Source organism: Hylobates moloch, unplaced genomic scaffold (genome assembly GCF_009828535.3).
Source record: "Hylobates moloch isolate HMO894 unplaced genomic scaffold, HMol_V3 SCAFFOLD_9, whole genome shotgun sequence".
Taxonomy (NCBI): Eukaryota; Metazoa; Chordata; class Mammalia; order Primates; family Hylobatidae; genus Hylobates; species Hylobates moloch.
The window spans coordinates 113,626,617-113,642,866 of record NW_026652284.1 but is presented as its reverse complement, the minus strand read 5'-3'; the positions used below and the strand labels follow the sequence as shown (position 1 = coordinate 113,642,866).

Here is a 16,250-nt window from a genome sequence, read left to right as displayed (position 1 = left end):
GAATTTGGGCTGAAACTCAGATTTCTTTTTTTTTTTTTTTTTTTTGGACGGAGTTTCACTCTTGTTGCCCAGGCTGGAGTGGCTGGAGTGCAGTGGTGTGATCTAGGCTCACTGCAACCTCTGCCTCCCGGGTTCAAGGAATTCTCCTGCCTTAGCCTTCCGATAGCTGGGATTACAGGCATGCGCCACCATGCCTGGCTAATTTTGTATTTTTAGTAGAGACAGGGTTTCTCCATGTTGGTCAAGCTGGTCTCGAACTCCCGACCTCAGGTGATCCACCTGCCTCAGCCTCCCAAAGTGCTGATATTACAGGCATGAGCCACAGCACCCAGCCTGAAACTCAGAATTTTTAGATTGAGGGAAATGCTTAGAGGTCTCCACTGCCTCTTCTACTCACAAGAGATTGAAGTTTAATCCAGGTCCAGATGACAGCAGCCATGGAAAAAACGTAAGGAGGACCATGATGTGGTCAGGTTTGAGTTTTAAAAGTATAGCACATGGGTGGAGCCAGGGAGACTAGTTAATAGTCAGATATCAAATTTCTGTATCTCTCAAGCTTGTGATCAGCTTAGACCTTCAGATTTTTATCTATCAAGGCTATTGTCAGAAAGGAGTTCAGTTAATGTGTCTGCTTTTCTGCTGGACTTCTATTTTGAGATGAAAAGGAAAGTCTAGGCTGGGCGTGGTGGCTCTCACCTGTAATCCCAGCACTTTGGGAGGCCGAGGCAGGTGGATCATGAGGTCAGGAAATCGAGACCATCCTAGCTAACATGGTGAAACCCCATCTCTACTAAAAATACAAAAAAAAAAAAAAAAAATTAACTGAGTGTGGTGGCGGGTGCCTGTAGTCCCAGCTACTCAGGAGGCTGAGGCAGGAGAATGGCATGAACCCGGGAGGTGGAGCTTGCAGTACTCCAACCTGGGCGACAGAGCAAGACTCCATCTCAAAAAAAAAAAAAAAGAAAAGAAAAGGAAAGCCTGCCTTTGTGAGGAATTAGGGAGACCCCACAAAGGAGGGAGCGTAGGTACAGATTTAGGTCATAGAAAGGCCCATATGTCCCAACATTATTTCTCTTACAGAGAAAACAGATGAAATTGACAATCTTTTTTGTCTCTCCACAGACCATCACCGGCCTCCTGCAAGAGTTTGATGTCCAGGCAAGTAGAGGATGTGGCTTTCCTTCCCCTTCCTCATCCCATCTTCTCTTTTTCCTTTTTCTTTCCATTGGTTTAAGTAGATCATTGCGCAAACATTGCGGGCAAGGGGAGAGAAGGCAGTGGTCTCAGCTCGGTCCGCATCCTCAGCTGCTGCTCCCTGACAGAAGCTGACTTGAGTGCTGGCCAGAGAATCAGGAACCAGTCACTTCCCATGAAAGCAGGACAGAGACACCGCCTGTTTCAGCCCCAAAGAGCTGGCCAGAACGGTGGGGCGTGTGTGGGGAAAATGGTGTGATGCTGGGCTGGCTTGGGACCCTGTGAGGGGAGAGAACGGAAGCAAAAGCTTGATGTTCTTGGCTCCGCTTGGGAAACTGAAACCAGCCTTCTCTGTGGTTTACTGGCCCAGAATTGAAGTATCTCCATCCCCACTCAGGATTGCAGGGGCGGGCCAGGGGGTGCAGCTCAGCCGTGTCCAAGAACAGGCTCTCAGGAGAACAGGCTGGGCTCTCTCAGCTGAGGGCTGGGTCAGAACTTCAGGAAATCTAAGTCCTGGACTCGTTAGCCCCAAGCTCGGGTGGGTCCCATGCTGTGCTGGGCTCTGGAGGGTGGGGCAGAACGCCTGAGCATATGGTGAGCTTGTGGTCTCCTTGAAGGAGGAGAGGCGCACTCCTGGACCAGCCAGAGGTGGCTGAGGTGTTCTCACCTGAACCTCTACCCGTGTGTTGCACCGGTGTCCGCATCTCACTCCTCTATTCTACCTCCTTACCTCAAAACAACTCCGCTTTTCCTCTTGAATCTCTGATTTCATGAATGTTCCCCCATCCATCCCGAGGCGAGGAATCTTGCACTGTCTTTGGAAGGAAGGGAAAGGTTGGGAGAGGGGCTGGAGGCATTGGCTAGTAGATCATCGAGGCTTTCCATACCACCGCCAAGGTGTGTATTTTCTCCTCATCCTGGTTGTGTCAGGCTGTCCCTAGAGGTCACCCTGACCTCAGTGTTTAAGAAGAAGAAAGAGCCAGGTGCAGTGGCTCATGCCTGTAATCCCAGCAGTTTGGGAGGCCGAGGCAGGCAGATCACCTGAGATCAGGAGCTCAAGGCCAGCCTGGCCAACATGGAGAAACCCTGTCTCTACTAAAAATACAAAAATTAGCCAGGCATGGTGGTAAGCGCCTATAATCCCAGCTACTTGGGGGCTGAGGTGGGAGAATTGCTTGAACCTGGGAGGCAGAGGTTGCAGTGAGCCGAGACCACGTCATTGCACTCCAGCCTGGGCAACAGGAGTGAAAGTCTGTCTCAAAAAAAAAAAAAAAGAAGAAGAAGAAGAAGAGAGACAGCACTGGGAAGTGACTTGCCTGAGGTCACTCAGCAGTGATCGGGGAAGTGGCGCCAGACTCTGGGCCTTGCCTCTTCCAGCCCTGAGAGCTCCCCTTGCTGCTTGTGTAGGTTTTAATGATGTTGGTGAGGGCTTCCTACCTGCCAGGTGCTGTGCCGAGAGCTTCCCAGCCAATATCTCATGTAATGCCTCAGTATCTCATGATAACATGAGAGGCACCATTAGCCTTATTTTTCAGATGGGTATACTGAGGCCAGAGTGGAGGGACCGGGAGCCACACCCAGCTCTGCCTGACCAGGAAGGAAGCCCATGTTCTTCCTGCACCACTCGTGTGCTGAGGTCCAGGCTTCTCCCATGCCCTGGCCAGAGCTCCAACTCGTTCCTCTCTGTGTTGCAGGATGCTGGGCATGCGAAGGTGCTCCAGGAGGGTGGGAGGTGAATGTACTACCTTGAGGTTTATTAAGTCCAAGCCTTCATTTTAGAGCTGGGGAACCTGAGGGACAGAGAAAAGGGGAAGTCACTCATTCAGGGTGGCATGGTGGGGCAGCTGAGAGTTATGGTAGCGGATCCTCTTTTTCACCCTCTTGAGAATGGGGAAAAATGCACCCAGGGCAGTCAGAGCTGCAACAGATGCAGTGGCTGTGACACCAGCACCATGGCCTTAGTTATTTGACTGGTTCTCTGAGCTGAGAACAGCTGGAAGTTAGCCCCAGGGGTCATCTGCTCATTCACGGATGGGCCGGGCCACACCAGCCTCCCTCAGCCTGATCGAAGCTGCCCTTGCCAACCTTCCCTGTGGCTGAAATGTCAGCTCCTTGTGTTCCCCAGGGGAGTGGCTTGCTGGCACTAAGGTTGTATCTTCCTGCAGTGGGGATGTGATCGTCCATCCTCCTCAGGTGAAGGCCCCATTCCAGAGCCAGGAAGAGTGAACCGCAAGCCCCATGGGTGCCCTTTCCTGGTGATTGACCCTTAGCACAAGACGCTTTACCTCCATTTCCCCATCTGTGAAATGGAGACCATGCTCCAGCCTTGTTAAGTGGTGGTGGAGACAGGACACTGACTGACAAGGGCCAGTGATGTGGTGCTTCCTGCATCAGTGCCGGGCCAAGCATCACACACCCTATCCACTAACTACCATGGAGTGTTTTCCCTAATTATTTTTGTTGTTGTGGAAACATACATATAACATGCAATTTACCATCTTAACTACTTTTAAATGTACAGTTCAGTAATATTAAGTACATTCATATTGCTGTGTAACCATCACTATCATCCATCTTCAGAACTTTATTCATTTATTTATTTTTATTTGTGTGTAGACAGAGTCTTGCTCTGTCATCCAGGCTAGAGTGTAGTGGTGCGATCTTGGCTCCCTGCAACCTTTCTTTACCTCCTGGGTTTAAGCAGTTCTCATGCCCCAGCCTCCCGAGTGGCTGGGATTACAGGTGCCCGCCACCACACCGGGCTAATTTTTGTATTTTTAGTAGAGATGGGTTTTTCCATGTTGGCCAGTCTGGTCTCGAACTCCTGACTTCAAGTGATCTGCCTGCCTCAGCCTCCCAAAGTGCTGGAATTACAGGCTTGAGCCACTGTATCCCTAGAACTTTAAAACTTGCAGAACTGAAACTCTGTCCCATTAAACAACTCCTCATTCTAGCTTCAGGCAGTCATCCTTCTATTTTCTGTCTCTGTGATTTTGATTACTCTAGATTTTGATTACTCTAAGTATCTCATACAAGTGCAATCATACACTGTATTATTATTATAAAACTGTATTAATTTGCATTGATTTGTTCTTTGCCAGCATCTGGCTGGTATAAGTTAGCATCATGTCCTCAGGGTTCGTCCCTGTTGTAGCAGGTGTCAGCATTTCCTTCCTTTTTAAGGCTGAATCATATTCTGTTGTATGTGTGCCCCACATTTTGCGTATCCATTTGTCCATTGGTGGACACTTTGGGCACTTTGGGCTATTGTGAATAATGCTGCTGTGGACATGTGCATACAGATATCTCTTTGAGATCCTTTTTTCAGTTTTGGGGGACATATACCCAGAAGTGGAATTACTGGAGGTATTAGTCTATTCTCAAGCTGCTATAAAGACATATCAGAAACTGGGTAATTTAGAAAGAAAAAGAGGTTTAATGGACTCACAGTTTCACATGGCTGGGGAGGCCTCACATTCATGGCAGAAGGTGAAGGAGGAACAAAGGCACGCCCTACATGGTGGCAGGCAAGAGCATGTGTGTGCAGGGGAACTGCCGTTTATAAAACTGTGAGATCTCTTGCTCTTTATAAAACCATGAGATCTCTTGAGACTCATTCACTGTCACGAGAACAGCACGGGCAAAACCTGCCCCCATGATTCAATTACCTCCCACTGGTTCCCTCCCACGACACGCGGGGATTATGGGAGCTACAATTCAAGAAGAGATTTGGGTGGGGACACAGCCAAACCCTATCACTGGATCATGTAGTTATTTTGGATTTTAAAATCTTGGTTACCAATTCTGAGAAACCTGGAAAGCATAGTTTATCTGCTCCCTGCGAAGATAATTCCTCACATTTGTGTTTCTCTGGAAAGTCTGCAAAACACGTTTACATCCTCCCATCTCAGGACACAGGCAACTGATAGAACAGAGAGTAGGAGCTCCTGTCCCTACCATAGGGAAGGTCAACCTATGTGGCTCAGGCCGGGGTCGGCTAAGGAGCTGCCCCTTAGGACATCATTAAAGTAGGGACCACACAGAGAAGCCATTGGAAGGACAGAGCAGAGGTCAGGATAAGGTCTCCCAGCATCGTGCACCAGCCTGGGCTGAGCCCTCTGAGTTAATTCCCCAAGCTGTCCTATGAGGTCGGAGCATTTTTCCCTATTTTGCCTTCCTTTGTTTCTTTAACGAATGTCCACTTTGTGCCTGGCATTAGTTTAGGTGCTGGGGATGCAGTGATGAACATGACAGGCAGTGACCTGTGTTTTCAGGAACCTAAATTCTGGAATAATAGCTCAGCACTGCTGAGCACAGAATGTGTGTCTGGCAGCATGCCAAATGTGCCCCACGTGTGCTTACAGCGATCCTGTCCCCGTCCTACGGAGAGAGAGGACCTGAAGCACAGAGAGGTTAGGGAACTTGCATGAGATCGCAGAGCTGGAAAGGGGACCTCAAGCCATGTGCTTCCAGGGCACATATTTGAAACCAATCCTGATTCCTTAGAAGAAAGAGGCAAATAAACATACAAACAAGCAAATGTGAGCATTCCAGCTTCTGTAGGTGCTTTGAAGATAATAGTGAAGGGTGATACAGAGCCAGGTGATGGGATAGGGCATGGCTGGGGTGCTGTCTTAGGTTGAGGCTTTTTTTAAGTGGTGACATTGCACTGAAACCTAAAAGATAGATGGAGCCAGTCACGTGACAAAGAGACTGGGGATAGATCATTCCAGGCAGAGGTAACAGCACAAGCAAAAGCCTTTCTGATCTGAATTCTGAAATTTCCAAGGGCAAAAATGTGTACTCTTGTAAGCTGTTAACAGGCTCAGTGTTCCCAGTAAGTCACAATATTTGAACTGAAATCTGAGTGTTGAATGACACTTTTTCAAGGTTGTTACCAAAAGAAAATCTTTCTATAAAACTGTATTCATTTAGATTTGGCTTCTTAGATTGGAAGGTGTTAGGGGCTTATGAGATTGATGAAAGCGTCCCCCAGATTTTCAGCAGTCTCCAAAATCTTGGGTGTAGGGTTGCTGTAGAGTTTCCTTCAGAAGATGCAGTGCAGTGTGGCGACGGAAGCCCTCTGGGGCCTGATGGGTTCCAGGGCCAGCAGCTGAGAAGGACAGAGCTTTGGTCAAGGGGACCTACAGGGCGTATCAGCCCGGGGACTGGTCAGCATAATCTGACCTCAGATTCACACGGTAGTTCCAGCAAAGCGACAGGACAGCACCTGTCTGCCATGCACTTCAGTGTCCTCTGATGAGCCAGGCCAGCGCTGAGGGCCTCCCACGCTCTCTTGCTGAATCTTTGGGGACCTGTACCGTCATCCTTACTTTACAGATAAGGAAACCGAGGCTTTCCCGGGGGGGGCAGCTGTGAAGTGAGCCACACTGAGCCCAGGGCTGTCTGACGCAGACAGTTCTCTCAACCGTGGTGCTTGAATACAGCCCTGTTCCTGGAAAGGCTGATCGAGCCCTTATGGACTAGATTCTGGTTCACCTTTGCCACGTCAAAAAATCTAGCCAAGCAGATAATCTAAGCAACACTTCATTGGGCTTATGTTTAGCCTACTGACGATGAGCTGTCGTAGGACTCAAGAGTTGATGTGCCTTAATGGCAAATGGATTTTATCTGTCCATTTAGTTGGTTTCTTACCTGCTTGTTAAAATAAGGCTCCCTCCTGGGCAGTTCTTCCCCTGGGCATAGCTTGCCTCCTGGTCCAGTCTGAGGAGTCTGAGTCGCTTTATTTTGTGTATCTGAAAGCAGCCGATGTTATTCCTTGAAAAATAATTACTGCTTCAGGACTTTGACTAACTCAGGCAGATTCCTACTTCCTTTCTCAATGTAGTCAATAATTTAGGCTTTTTTTGTTGTTGTTTTTTAAATGAATCAAAACACACACACTTGAGCCCAGAGCTCGGCACTGAGGAGCTGCTGGCGGAGTCTGCGTTGAGCTGCTGGGTGGCCTGTCTCTGGAGACAGCTCGCCTGCCAGAGCAGATGGCATCAGGCCTTATCTCTCCATCACTGGCATCGCCTTTAGGTGGTCTCTTTGTTTTGTCCTGGGTGATGTTTGGGCAAAGTGATTGGTGATTTGCATATGAGGTTCTGCCAGCGCTGTCAGGCCCCCGCCTGGCTCCCGTTCCTGGAAAGATTCCGGAACCCTCAGAGCACGGGCTGGGCAGGCTGCTGGCCTAGTAGGTGTCGGGGTTGCAGGAAGGACACGGTCTGGTCTGGCTCTGCTGAGAGGCCTCCGGCATCAGGTTTTAGGCAATTGTGTTTGCAAATTTGATGAGTAGGGAGGGTGGGAGTATTTTGGGTTCCAGCTTATTTTCTTTGGCTAGAATTCTAGAGTCCAAGACTTCTGCTCCAGTTGGGGAGCTTTGTGGAAGGCCACCTGGGGGAGGGAAGAGGAGGAAGAATGAATATTTGCATACTCCTTGTCTCAGGGCTTCCCTGCCAAGGTGAGGGGTGTTGGCCTCTTTTGCAGATGAGAGACCCATTTGAAGATGGTAGGGAATTTGCCAAAGGGTACTGTTGAGATAGTCTTAGATTTAGATCCATCTGCTTCCGAAAAATGTTAGAGTCATGGAAGTCGTAATGGCTGGCCTCTCCTGAGCTCTGCTGTATGTCAGAAACCGTGCTGGGCTATCTTCCTGCATCCACTCGTGTGATCCTCATGAAACCTTGTTGAGGGAGGTATCCTTGCCATCTGTCCTTGCCATCTTTGTTTCATGTGGAAGATACGAGGTCCAGAAAAAGTGAAGGGATTTGCCCAGTGTCACGCCATGATGAGATAGATGGTGAAAGCTGATTCAATCTGCAGGTCTGGAGCCAAAGTTCATTTAACGAGTTTTAGGGAAGGGACATCAGAGTTGACTTCATCACCGATAAATTGTACCTCGTGGGCCGGGTGACTTTCTGTGGCTTCAGATTGCTTTTTCTGTTGGATTTGCTGCTTCTAATTCCCTCCACCTGGATCTTGAGTTATTCAGACGGTTAGATTTGATTTGGTTTCCATGGGAATCTATGTTTGTGTGCTCACCAGGGCTCCCTGGGAAATGAGCTGATGTTACCCACAGGGCCTCCACGTGGAGCGGTGGAGGGGGCTGGGGCAGCACCAGGGTGGGCAGGGGCTCTGGAGGTCTGGCTCCCGTTCTGCTGTGAGGCCTCTTGTTCAGCAGAGCTGAGCTGGTCTTGGGGATGTACGATCCCATTCGGGGGGGGAGGTGGGGGGCGCTGTTTTCCCTCCTTTTCTTGGAAGCAGACCAGCTCACAGGGAAAATGGAAATAGTGACCTTTTGCTAATTTCTCTCTTTCCACACAGTTGCTTCTTGTTTTCATGCCCCATGACTGAAGGTGGGCAGAACTCAGATAGAAGTCTGGAAATCCTCAACTCGCCATTTCCCATTCTCGCCCTCCCCCAGCCCTACTTCCTAGCAAAGCCATTGGGACTTAGAGCAAACCCTTAGAGTGACAGATGACAGGAACGCTCATCTGGATCAGCGCAAAATGAGGCTTTGGAAAATAAGCACAGCGTGCTGCTTCTGCAATTCTGCTGTGGGTTTCCTAGGAGTACCCTCCAATGGAAGAGGAGAGGTGGGGCTCATACCCAGGCCTCCGAGGTGTGTCCAGGCCAGGCTCTGCCAAGCTGACCTCACTCATCTCCTGGTGTCCCAGAAAGGGTGCAGTGAGCGGAAGCGAGTGCAGACCCAGCCCTTTCATTTGCCACTCGCGTGTCCTTGGCCACTCGCTTGACCTCCCTGGGGCTTAGTTTCCTAATCTGTGAAACAGTGGGGAGCATCGCTGTCCCTGAGCGCATTGCAAACGCTGAATGCACACAGCAGCGGGCTCAGCTCACAGGTCTTTGTCGCCCTCCCCTGCTCCATGGATGACGGGGTCTGCTCCGTCTCTTCACCCTAATCCAAACAAAGACGTTCTTCCTAATTCTTGTTTCCTTGGAGAACTGAGGTCTTCAGCGTGGGTTCCAGTTGCATGCTGTATTCCCAGGCTGACACTCTCTGCCCACTGCAGCCTGTTCCCTGACTCTGTGTAACTTTAATTCTCTTGACCTGATGTCAACATAAAAGAAGACTGGGGAATGAAGTGAGAAGTGACAGGCCTAGCTTGACCTCTTGAAGGTCTTCCATTGTGTGAGGCTTGCAGGGGAATCATGGCTTTGGAAGCCCAAGGACCTATCTATCTTGAATCTTAACTCTGTTATCTCGTTGGGCACCTATACTTCAGCCCCAAAGGCTGTTCAATGGCTGTCATGATACAGCACAGGAGACAAAGCTGGCTTTATCGGACTTACTCAGTAAGTGGGTGGCTGTCTTTTTATCGTGTTCCTTCTGGCTACACACACCTCCCCTGGTTATCTCTGGTAGGTACTTTATGTGTTCTTTACTCTTTTTTTTTTTTTTTTTAGACAGGGTCTCCCTTCGTTGCCCACGCTGGAGTGTATTAGCGCGACCTCGGCTCACTGCAACTGTGACCTCCTGGGCTCAAGTGATCCTCCTACCTCAGCCTCCCTAGTAGCTGGGACTATAGGCGTGAGCCACCATGCCTGGCTAATTTCGTTTTTTGTAGAAAGGAGGTCTCACTATGTTGCAGATGCTGGTCTCAAGCTCAAAGTTATAGGTGTGAGCCATCACACCTAGCCTATGTGTGTTACTTAATGGAATGGATCATTAAGATGAATAGCACTGCTATGGCTCCCCCTCCTCCTCCATGGGCATAGAAGATGAACCAGGAAAATATCGGGGGAGGAGTGTATCATTTTATGAAAAGATGGTGGGGAGGGGGCAGGCCCCTGACATTTTCTCTTGAGCGTCTGTTCCCATGATGTGCCTTTCCTGCTGTCATGGGCCTTGACTTTATGCTGATGAGCCACAGTCAGCTTCCTGGACAGCTGTTCCAGAGGGCACCGTAACTGCTCTGGCCATGCTTGGACCCCAAGGCTTGCTAGACTGAGGGAGCGGTCGCCCAACCCACCGGCTGACTTAGAGCCTGGGTACGCGGTCATCCTCTTAGAGCCCAGGACAGTCAGCATCTGCCCAGGGCCTGCTGGGAAGAAGGGGATTACTGGGGGCAGCGGGGAGACAGTCACAGCTGGCCTCCAGAGCCCCTCCGGATCATCCAGAGAGTTGTCTTAAGCCAGTGAGGCTGGCCCCAGCAGCTTCACACTAATCGTCTCTGGAGCGGTTGTCTATAACAAATGACATGGAGGGAAATGCTGCAGCTTGCAAAACACGTTCAGGTCTGTACCATGGTTTTAGTCTCGGGAGCATCACAGTGGAGCAGGAGGCCTTGTCATTGACCTCAGCTTACAGCTGACGGCAGGGATTGTCAGAGAAGGCTGATAACTTGGCCAGAGGCACGTGGTGGTTATATCATTAGGATGAGTATTGCTCAAAAACCAGTGCTGTGCCAAGGAAATGTTTGCTATTCTCACCAAGCTAGAAAGCTAACACCCCAGCTATGAATGTCACCCAGCCCAGCTGGAGTTAGTCCTTACAGCTTCCTGCTATCACCTGAGCATGCGGCTTTGGTCCTCAGATTGGTAGGATGGCCACCGAACCCCCGAGCATCTCATCCATGTTCCAAGTACGATGCAGGCAGGAGGGTGAAAGGATAAGAATCAAAAGGTCAAGTTTGACCCTTTTTAAAAAACTCTCCTTGAAGCTGCAGGAATTTCTGCTGGCATCTCATTGGCCAGAACTGAACCTCCTGACCGTCCTTGGTTACGAGGGAGGTGAGTGAGGAAGGGGACCACTTTATCAGGCACTTTGCTGCTTAGTATATCAGTTGGAATTCTATCCTCAAAAAGAAGGGAACAACAGATGTTTGGGATGCCAACCAACGGAGTCTGCCATAGTTTTAAAGCTCCCAAGCCAGGGTTGACAGCCAAAGAGATGAAATCTTTAAGGCATACTTAGTGTTAGGTCTTGTTTCCCCACTTGACAGCTTACAGGCGGTGTAGACCATAGTGGTAGGTGCCATGTTTGCTACTTGCCAGCATACAGGCAGTGTAGACTGTAAATCTCTAAGAGCACCCTCCAGGCCAGACTCTGCCAATTGGAGAACCAGCCTTTCCCTCTGGGAATTGGCGACCTGGCTGGGGAGGCAGCTGTTACACGTATATTTGTAATTGTGGTTGTGCTGCAAAGAAGAGAACAGGGCTTGCATGGCGTGCGTATGGTGGGTAGCAGGAAGGAGGAGGTGACGTCTGATGTCTGTGCTGAGGTGTTTCCAGTGTTGGCACACTTCCTCACAAAGACACACATGCCTGCAGTTTGGGGGCAGGTGCCTGTTTTAGGAGGATGGGAGCAGCAGATAATATTTCTCGATTCTGTTTGGTAGTGTAACAGCCTGTGCTGCATGGATGGCCAGTCCTTGGAGACGCTGGGGAGGTCCAAGTGTTTTGCAGTCAAATAAGTGTGGGAAATCTGACTTGCTGCATCCCCTTTAGGGAGTCACAGTGCACATTGCAGAGAAAGGTTTCCTTCCCCTCTTCTGCCCGGCACAGAATATGAAACAGGATGTTAAAGAGAACAGGCTTTGGATGCAGACATTCGAATCCAAGCTTGGTTCAGATCCTGCCCCATTATTCCAGCTGTGTGGCCTTGGATGAAGTCCTTAATCTCTCTCAGCCTCAGCTTTCTCATCTCTGCAATGGTTGTTCCATGTATTTAATGAGAAAACACGTGTGAGAAACTCAAAGCGGGCATGGGGTAAGATGCAGTGGCTGTTTATTACTGCCCCCATCCCTGCCATCACCTCTAGACTTGAGAGAGCAGCTTTCTAGACTCTTCCAGAGCAGGTGAGAGGACAATGTGTGCAGCCGGGTTTTTGTCTTTTCGTCTCCTTGTCTGGATCAGGCCTTGTGAGCAGGGTCTTCTGTGGCCTGGTCCTGAACTGTGCAAGAGCTGGCTGTGGGGCTCTGGATGGTGGAGGAGTTGTGTTTGTGTTGCCAGCCTTGTCCCAGCCAGAAGTTGGGGGGTCCCTCATGAGCCCCAAGACAGGCACTTTGCCCTCTCAGGCAAGAGGACGAACAGTGCACCTTGCAGTTCTATGTTCTGGGTTCCTTTTGCTTTCTCTTTGGGAAAACATAGAAGGCATGGGACGGGCTCCTCTCTCCAGAACACTGAGTGATTTATCCCCGCAGGGACAGAAGGACAGAACATTCCTTTGGGACTGAATAGGACAAAGGCCTGTGTTTGTGAGTGTTGTAATTCTCCCATTCAATCTCAGACAGTCTTCCTGACTGGCTTAGAACCGCGTGCGTGCACGTGTGTTTGTTGGTGGGTGTGTTTGTTGGGTGTGTGTGTGTGTGTGTGTGACTTAGGGGATGGGACTTGGGTACAGAGAAGATCACAACACTTGCTTTTTTCCTCCTCCTCCTGTGTGTGCTGGTGGGCCAGGAACTGAGTGGAGGACCGATGGGGGCCAGCAGACCCTGGCACTAAGGAGCAAGGGCCCAGCGGAGAGAGTTCGAATCCTGCTTCTACCACCACAAGCCTATGACCTTGGGAGAGTCCCCTCAACTTCCTTACCTGTAAAATGGGATTGATGGGCCTCCCGGTGGCATGGAGGTCTGATACCCTGCCTTAGTCTTAGTAGGCGCTTGGCAAATGTTCTCCCTCACCTCTGCTCACCTATGCCTGGGAAGCAGCCCTGCCCCTGTGTGACCTTCACCACTTCACTTCCACATTCTCAGACAGGGTCTTTGTCCTTCCCACCAAGGCTAGCAATGTCGAAAGCCTCTTTTTTGAGTCCTGCTCAGGCTGAGGTTTGGGGCAGTGTTGGGACAGCAGCCAGGATCCTGACACTCATGAGCTGGGGTGAAGCATTAGTGCTCTGTGAGGCTCTCACCAACCCTGGGGGGCTTATCAGGAGGGAGCTGAGCATCTCGTGGCCAATCCAAGAGCAGAATGGGGAAGATCCCAACATGGATCGATGCCCTTAGGAGAGAAGTTTCCTTCCTAGGGGGTAGTGCTCACCATTATCTGTCAGGATCAGAACTCTTGTCCAGCAGATACCGGGTGCCCACTGAGAGCAGGCAGCTGTGCAGAGGCCTGTGGACAGAAAGTGAATGAGACCCAGGCAGGCTTTCCTTCTTGGACTGAGGAATAGACCCTCCAATTTAGTTCTGGTTCCATGGCTGTATAATTTTAAGACCTTCAAAGAGATGAGTCAAAAATCTGCTACCCACTCGCAACCCCGGGGGCTGCCAGGGACATTCTTGATGCCAGCTAGGGTGGCGTGTCCCGTACCTGCCGCCACATTAGCACCCTCTGCTGCCTGCACTGGGAGTCCCCTTCCTGCCTGGTGCTGTGCTCTGGGCTCCGTGCAGGTGACTCCTCTCCTGCTATGGAACCTGGGGTGCAGGCGGCTCTCCCAGCTCAGGGGTGAGGATCTGGAGGCTCAGAGGTTGGGGAGTGGTAGGACTTGGATTTGAACTCCGATGTCCATGGCGGTGGGGACACCGCCTGCCCTAGCCTGTCTTTTAGAGGGAGGCATGTGGGTCAGCTGGGGAGACAATGAAGAATGTGCCCCCACAAACAAATGGACCTTTGTTCCCACAGTGGCTACAGGGCTGGGCTGGGCCCAGCAGATGATCTCCGGCCCCCACTGGAAGCTGGGCCACTGCTCCCTCATCGATGGATTTTTCCAGTGCCTGTTATGGGCAGGAAAGAAGTGTTGGGCCCTGAGGGGCAGAGAGGGGGGAAGGGAGATGGGGCTGAGCTCTGTATGCCGGGGGCTTACGATGTTGGGGGCTAATGCAGGTGCCAGGATGACCCCATGCTGGGCGGGCCCGGGTGCTCCCAGGGGGCTGGGCCTGGCTCTGTACAGAGCCTCTTTATATGTCACCACCCTCACCTGGTAACCACTGCTGCGTCCCTGTGCCATTCGGGAACAGGGAACTTTTAGGTAACCTTGAGGAGGGTGGAAACCCAGGGCAGGCAAGTGGAAGTGGCAATTGAGAAAGAGTCACGACTACCCTCTGCAGGAGTTTAGATGAACATGGCAGGTGAGAGATTGGTCCATGAGTGAGCTGGGGTGCTTGTCTCCTTTCTGCAGAAGCACGATGGCGGCCTGGGGCTGGCTGGCTTCGGGGTTCTCCAAGTGAGTGTTGGGAACCCCTGCACTCCTCCGCTGGGGATGGGAAGGTGGTGAGTTCTTATTGGAAACTCAGTACGGAGCTTTCATATGCTACGGGGGAACCTGGGAATTGGATGCCATTTTTCCTTATTTTTGAACCTGTTCCTCAGGCTGAGAATCGTTGATCTTAAGGGATGCAGGAGGCTTTCCTGGTCCCATTCCCAGCAACCCGCCGGTGGGTTGAATCCTCTTTCTCCTCTTTTCTCAGAGGACCCAGAGGACCTGCAGCCCCCCCGGGGCCGTCTCCGCCGCCCCCACTAGCTTGTGAGTTGTCACCCCCTCATCCCTGCAGGGACAAAGGGGACCTGGCATACAGTAGGTGCCTAATGAATGTTTCTCGGATGAAATCGAACTGCCTTAAGTATCAGGGGTAAAGAAGTAGCAGAAGTGGAATCCGATCACCAGCTGGTGTGGATGGCGTGGGGGTGGCTGCCTCGTGCCACTTCACGGGGGGTCACTTGCAGATGGAGCAGCCCACGTCCTCTGGGCCTTCAGCACCCCTAGGAGGTAGGAAGGGCCAGGCTGTTCCTGTTTTAAAGATTCAAGCAGGGTGCCTAAGTGGTGATCTGTCCCATCCCCTCTTCTCAAGCGTGAGTTTGTGAACGCTGACCCTCCTGTCTGCCGCCACACAGCAGCGACCTGTATGGGTCACATTTCTGCCAGCTTCTGGAAGCAGGTTCAACAGCATTTAGAGTGTTCTGTGTTCCACTTCACTGCCTCGTTTACTCTTTGGAAAATCAATGCAGCGTGCTGAGCTGAGGTGACCTCGTGAGGTCTGAGTGCGCGCCGCTCGCGGGCGGGTCAAGTGCTGAGAAGCCTGGGGCCCCGCGGAGGCTGGCTGGGGGACCTGCCTCTGTGCTGCCTGCCAGTGTGACTCTGGGACACTGACTTCACTTCCTCAGCCAGCTGGGTCACATGGCCTTGGCAGGGCTCCTGTGAGGGTGAGGACGTGGAGGGACATGGTTCAGCACTGCCTTGGCACCTGGATGGTCTCAGCAGCCTGATAGCCTTGCCTCCTGCTCCCCAACTGCCCTGTGGGAGCAGAGCCCACAGTGGGGCACTTCAAAGGGGAGGTCACTGCTCTCAGATGTGGAAATTTCTCAAGGGAGATGAGTGACTGGGGTCCTCGGGAACTTCTGGGTGACCTTGAGGAGGGCGGAAGCCCGGGGTAGGCATGGGGTGAAGGGCGAGTGGAAGTGACAATTGAGAAAGACTCACAACCATCCTCTGCAGGAGTTTAGATGAACATGGCAGGTGAAAGATTGGTCCATGAGTGAGCTGGGGTACTTGGAACCAAGGCAGGGTGCCTTTTTTTTGTTTTCCAGAGGAAGAAAGGTGAGCAGGTCTTCAGCTGTTAGGAAGGTTTGGTGCGGAGAAGCGCAGGGATGACTGGGGGTAAGCTGGCTGGGGGTCGCTGGCCGAGCTGGAGAGTTGGCCTTGACCAGAAGAACCACCTGGCCCAACGAGAAGGAAGGGCAGGAGGGAGGATGGACATGATATCATTCAGAATCTTTTGGTCAACTCAACATGGCTTACGTGGGATTGGAAGTTGGTGGCCCATGTGACTGAAAATCCCAGGTGGTGGATGCCATCCCCAAACCTTCTTTCACTCTTTTCCATCCCTGGGCTGGCCATGCTTTCAGGCAGGCCCTTGCCTCATGGTGACAGTGTGGCTGCTGCAGATCCAGCCCTCCCAACCTTGTTCCATCAAGTCCAATCCTGTTGCCTAATTGCTAGAAATAAGTGCAGCTGGCTTTAGTTAGCCTGAGACAACCCACGTGTTCTTTCCTGATCCAGTCCTTGCAACTGGGAGGTGGAGTGCATGAATTGGCCTTGACTTGTGAAACGTGGGGAGGGGGGTCACTGTCGACAGAACTCTTAGGACTGGGGGTG

General features: G+C 51.3%; 1 protein-coding gene across 1 annotated transcript in view; it reads left to right on the top strand.

The window, feature by feature from the left end:
* The window catches only part of NDRG1 (N-myc downstream regulated 1), a 59,409-nt gene that overhangs the window by 15,813 nt on the left and 27,346 nt on the right, over positions 1-16,250 (top strand). Inside the window, exon 3 of the mRNA XM_032760484.2 lies at positions 1,123-1,158. Coding sequence (XP_032616375.1) covers positions 1,123-1,158 — 36 coding nt within the window. The remainder of the gene's footprint in view (positions 1-1,122; positions 1,159-16,250) is intronic.